The 6,031-nt window shown below is 29.8% G+C and overlaps 1 protein-coding gene across 1 annotated transcript; it reads right to left on the bottom strand.

Annotated features, from left to right (window-relative positions):
- Positions 1–2,407: 2,407 nt before the first annotated feature.
- LOC145589265 (MADS-box transcription factor 23-like) lies at positions 2,408–4,720 on the bottom strand. Its single transcript, XM_081645793.1, has 8 exons — positions 4,539–4,720; positions 3,917–3,992; positions 3,518–3,579; positions 3,146–3,245; positions 2,973–3,014; positions 2,799–2,882; positions 2,556–2,707; positions 2,408–2,423 (listed from the first exon to the last, which is right to left on the bottom strand). The coding sequence occupies exons 1-8, from the start codon at positions 4,718–4,720 to the stop codon at positions 2,408–2,410; spliced, it is 714 nt and encodes a 237-aa protein (XP_081501919.1).
- Positions 4,721–6,031: the final 1,311 nt, after the last annotated feature.

Here is a 6,031-nt window from a genome sequence, read left to right as displayed (position 1 = left end):
GGATGTTGTTGTTAAGCATCTTTTAGCGCAATCCTTCACATGCATATCTTGACTTCCTTTGATGCGCGGTTCGTGAAATACACGCGCTCTTAAATAGTGTCTTTTAATTCTATCTACACTACGTGTAATCGCGCTGTATACACGTCTAAATTTCATAGGTCTTTTCTTTCAGATTACTCATCATAGATCTGACTGTTTCAAATACCAAGGTTTGACTGTTAATATTTATTTTATAATGTTTTTTTTTTAAAAAAAAAATTCTACATGATTGGGCTTTGTGTCATCACTATAACACCAGTATGATGTGCTCATACGATATATTATGCCATTTTTATTTAAAAACACATCTTGCCCTTTCAAAACAAACAAAAAAAAAAAACACATCTTCATCTACAATCAATCTTTGAGCTTTTTAGATAGTCAGATTATTGGGAATGATTTTAAACAACAATATTTTTTAATTTCATAAGGCAAATGTACGGAACTTGAAGTGGCAAAAAATACTCGAGTAATTATAATTGTTGTTAATAAATACTCGAGGAATCTAATTGTTGTTGGATTAGTTTGTCTCAATGTATTAGATCTACAATTTTTTTTTTTTTTTTCTTTTTAACTGTTGCTAATAAATAAAGTAAAGATATTAGGAAGGCCAAAGTTGTATATATATTAACAAACGTGACCAAGCATTACAATATATATACCATAATAGATAATTGCAACCTAATGAAGAAAAGAAAGACATATAAGTATATTCTTAAGAAATAAGAATCAATACCTTATGTTAGTTTATATCCAAATTAAGGAAGAGTGGAACATAGAATTTATACATATATGATATATAGTTGTTATATGTCGCACAATCATAGTGTATACTGAAGGGTGTCATACTTTTTCAAGAAAATACTTTTTCGAAGGTGTCAAATTAGAGGTTGTCAATGATAATTGATAAACATCAATTTATTCGTCAAAGATGCATGTAGTATTTCTTCCGTTTTTAATTGTTGTTCCTATTTACCTTGCACATTGCTCATATTTGAAAATCAATATAATTTTATACATGATGCTTCGTATCAGAATGTAAAACTATACATATATAGAGATATATCTAATAAAACTATACGAAGTATTTTTATTTAATGTATTAATAAACTAAAAATATAGCCAATACAAATAAAGTATTTCGAGACGGAAAGAGTACATGTAAAGAAGTACTACTATGAAGCTAAAATTAATGACGAGTAACATACAACTACACAAGCAAAAGCGAAAAAACTGAGCTTATTTTTTTTGTTTGTTCAAGGTTTGAATTCTCTTACTAACAAATAACGGCATTTAAATATTCATGTACCTACTAGACCGTACTATTTATTTAACTATTTTATGATTTAATTACGATGTACTAGTACGAGGACAATCAACTATGGTATCATCACTACATTTTTCTAAGCTTATCATGGATCACCACTTACCATCACACATTCACAATATTACTAAATTTGAACCTTTACTTATTTTTATACTGGCTAGTCTCTAGATTATATAAATAGAAGCTTATTGAAATTAGAGATTTTTGTTTGACAAAATATTAGGAGAATTATCATATAAAAATAACTCTACGGGCATCTAAAGTATATACCGTACCGTTACATTTATTTATGTACAATGTACATTTGGAAGGCTTCCGTTGCAGCTCTTCTTGTTTCCGGCCTCCATCGATCTTTCTTCACCTCGTATATGACGGCAAATTGAAATACTAATCTATCTCTAATGTATTGATTTAGCAATCTATCGATTCAAACAACATCATTTGTTTCCAGTAAAAACAGTATAAACACGTGGTCAAGTTAATGTGTATATAGTGCAAAAGTCATAATAATGTTGCAATTTTAAGGAAACATAGGAAGTAGTTTATTAAGGGCGTGCACTAGATATAATCCGACAAATTAAAGTTGTTAGTAAAATGAATTGAAATCCCCTTGCAACATAACAAAAGTTCATTAAGCAAAGCTCAATACTTCAAATGTAATATAAACATTCCAACTCCAATACTCATGTGGCATGTTCATGAACATATATATAAACCTAATCTCTTCTCCAATGATCAAACTCGAAATAATCTAGCTAGCTAAAAAAGCGTAATTGTTTGGAATTTCATAAGTTCAGCTATTCAGTAAACTCAACAAGTACTAGTTGGTGTTACATAAGTTATACTTAATTATATTAGTACTTTGTATTTTTGTACGTAGTTTCGTGTAAATTACTCCTAAATCTCCTACAATGACAATCGAAAAATGCTAAATGGATATCATACAACAAGATCGAGCATCAAATGATGTGTAGTTGATGTGGTAACTCTCTATGTAATTTGTTCTCGAGTCAAGACTCGAAAGACGTCGACCTCTTTTTGCTATTGCAATTGTAACCTGCAGATGATAGAACAAATGTATAATATATCAGCCAAGTTGATATATAGTAGTATCAAGATCGATCTTGTTAATGCGTTCATATCCTATAAATTATAGAATTCTGAGACTGGTGATAGTAAAAAAAATTACCCTAGCTTCGTCGTTGTTCTTGCTGATGCGTCAATATTCGGCGGTTGTGGTTGGCTTAGCTGAAGACGAACTGGTATGTAACGCTCACTTTGAACACTAATCGACGTGTGTGGTCGTTGATATGCTTGATGCTCCTTGTATGCCCCGTTCAACTAAGACACATAATTTCTCAACAATCAAAGTTGTTTAATTGAATTTTCTGTAATTAATTATTAACAATTTAACACAAAGCATTAAGACTACCTTCTTTTTAAGATCCGAATTTTCTTGTTTTACAATGTGAAGCTTCTGATGAAGTTGAATATTTTCTTGACGTGTAAGACCTCCCTGCAAACAATCAATAAGCTCAATAAAACCGCGACTAATTAAGGATATAATTCCAATTACTACTCTTTGTAAGGTTTATATCAGACATACATTTCGCTTCAGATCTGTAATTTCATCTGCTAGAAGTTGATCCTGCCAACAATGTCATGCAATTGCAACATAATTATTATTACTATTAGTGTCATTTCAATTTAAGTGCTATTAGTGTGATAGTATATAAACAAAAAGATTATCTAAGAACAAAGAAGACAATCAATTACTACCTTTTGCATTCGGACACCCTTTAAACTAGCTTCCAATTGATTTTCTAAACTCTGGAGGTCTTTGATGCTCAAATTTGAAAGATTTTCACCCATTAGTTTTCTGTAAATAGAGTGCAATTATTCGTTAACATGTTTGAAGTCTTAAAGAACTCTGCTATACCAATATCATATTGCTACACCGTGCATAATTAATCGATTCTTGTAATTAAATTTCAATTAGTAGGCTAATGTATTTTTTAATTTGATTAGTAAATATAGTACACTACTAGACTTACAATAATTTGTAAATGATATCAATATATTTTTCTTTTCCAAATGTCCGAAATTATAAGAAAACAAATTGAGTGGTAAAAAATATAAGAGTTTTTCTACCTGTGGCTCTCTTCTAAAAGCTGCAGTTGGTGCCTAAGCTGTGCTGCCTCCCTTTGCCAAAACTAGAGACCGAGATTAAGAATTAGGGGGAAAAAAAGTTTAATTTAATGATAATAATAAACTTAAGCTGAATTTATCTATAATAAGGTAATTAATAAAAATTATAACATGATCGTAGTTGATAAATCACAAACAACAATATATGATCGATGTTAGTGTATGTCACAAAAATTCACTAGAATGCGACTAATCATGCTTGGGTTTAGAAACAAACACCACATTTTTCAAGTCTAAACAAAAGTTATATACTTCATAGTTGATACCATATGTAATGCTAATAATCTAGCCGCGAAATGAGTTAGTGATGCAAGCAAGATCGAAAAAGAGAAAGGTAAGTACCTTAAGATCATCAGCCGTAGTTGGTTGTAGAACACAATCATGTGTGTTATGGTATCTCTCTATCACTGATCTCATGCTGAAATTACACATATAAACAATTAATTAACATGTTGCTTTTTTTAATTGATTGAAATTGTACCCAAAAAAACCAAGTAAAAAGGATCATTATATTCATCTATTCAGTCTTTTTTCTTCTTTTGGGTGTGTATAGGGAATTACATAAGGAAAGGGAATTAGGGAAGTGATGTTGACGGAAATCAATTCCAGATCTTTGAGTACTACCCCGCGATTTTATCAACTAAATTAAACTCTAGTTATAGCGTAGTTGACATCCACATCGAATAATTACAATCAATATATAACCTCAAACATTTTATACATTTCTATTTTTATAATTAACTATCATTTAACTATCGAAATCATATTGGAGAATGAAAGTAACTAAAGACATCATCAGGTGTCAGGAACTAACATTAGGGTTTTGACTAGAAAGAAATGAAATTGATCAATAAAAGCCCTAATTTAACCAGCACAAAAAAATCTGTAAAATTTCTCAATGAAGACATACTAGAATTTATAGTTACTTCAAAATATATATAAATATATATATATAGTTACATACTTGGTGTTGGCAAATTCATAGAGTTTTCCAGTACTTGAAAATATAATCAACCCAACTTGAGCATCACAGAGAATCGAAAGCTCCCTGGCTTTCTTAATTAATCCACTCCTTCGTTTCGAAAACGTTACTTGTCTGCTTGTTGTATTATCAATTCTTTGTATTACCAGCTTTCCTCTCCCCATTTTTTCCTTTTCTCTAATTTTTCCTGCAAAATTTTTTAAGAAATATTATTGAACAAAAATAAAGTCAAACAGTATAAAGAACCTAGGAAGGAATATCTAGCAATCATTACCAAAACGACATTAAATAAATAAAATCCAGTACATGATAATGATTTATATATTGTAGATCGAAATCATTAAAAAGATATGGAAAACCCGAAGAAAAAGAGGAATAAATGTATAAAAATTAAAGAATGAGAGATGAAAACTTACTAAATCTGGGAATTAAGTTGATGTTTTGATTCAGAAGATGGTTAAGATTAGAGAAAATCAGATAATAAATTGACTTAGTTTGTACAAGTGCTGGTTGCTGGCTCTGTTGTACGCACTACTGCGCAAAATATTCAGCTTTTCTTCGGTTGGAAATACTTGATGACTGTTTTTCTAAGTTATCTGTAGTGTACGGGTTTGGCAAAAATTTGGATACAAAGGATGTATTGAATTGTTTGTTTTGTTTAATGATTGGTTAACAATTGTCACAGGTGTTTAAATTACTACTGTACGTCTACTTGTCAATTTAATGTACTTATGTATTATTTGTTTAATTAAGACACGTATTTTACACCTGTAAGATTCCAATTCTCGATTAATAGATAATTCCTTTATCATTCTCAAGAGTTTTCTACTATCCCACGAATATTTAAATTTCAATTATTTTTAAAATTTTGTAACCCTAAAATTAATGGGTTCTCTACAAACTTATAATTCAAATAATTAATCCCCATTATAAAACCCAATTAAAATTGGAAAAATAGTTAAAGAACAAACAATAATGAAAACAATTAATTATCACCAAATTAAGGGTTTAGAATGAGGAATATGGGATCTAGGAATTCCTTCGATACAAAAGTGTCTTGTTTTTTAATTGCCAGGGTTGTAAAGTTGAAGATTGAAATGCCACGTTTCGAAATACTATTGGGTCTGGATTTTTTTTTTTTGTTTATTTATTTTAGAAAGAAACCTTTGTTTACTTATTAAAGTACCTCGGCCCTAGCTACTTAAATTGGAAATTAATGTCTCTATTTCATAGTTAAATCCTTAAATTTTGTAAGAAGTATTATGGTTTCAATTAGGATCGTATAGTTCGTTAGTGAATCTTAGGGTTTTTAGGAAGTCCGTGATAAAATGAAAATTGTTGAATTTATAAAAGGACATAGATTGTATTATAGTTTAACATGCTCTTTATGTATTGTTAATTAGCTATTGTTACTGCAGAGTACTAAATAATTTGCATTTGACAGCCTAATATAGAATATTCTCTTATCTCCAACC

This window comes from Chenopodium album, chromosome 17 (genome assembly GCF_948465745.1).
Source record: "Chenopodium album chromosome 17, dcCheAlbu1.1, whole genome shotgun sequence".
In the NCBI taxonomy this organism is placed as follows: domain Eukaryota; kingdom Viridiplantae; phylum Streptophyta; class Magnoliopsida; order Caryophyllales; family Amaranthaceae; genus Chenopodium; species Chenopodium album.
The sequence above is the reverse complement of the archived record's forward strand: the minus strand, read 5'-3'. Positions and strand labels throughout refer to the sequence as shown.

Coding starts and splice junctions, on each gene's coding strand:
- LOC145589265 (XM_081645793.1), bottom strand. CDS start 4,720: ATGGGGAGAGGAAAGCTGGTAATACAAAGAATTGATAATACAACAAGC. Junction 3,246..3,517: donor CTTTTAGAAGAGAGCCACAG/GTAGAAAAACTC, acceptor CTCTATTTACAG/AAAACTAATGGGTGAAAATC. Junction 2,883..2,972: donor TTACAGATCTGAAGCGAAAT/GTATGTCTGATA, acceptor GATTGTTTGCAG/GGAGGTCTTACACGTCAAGA.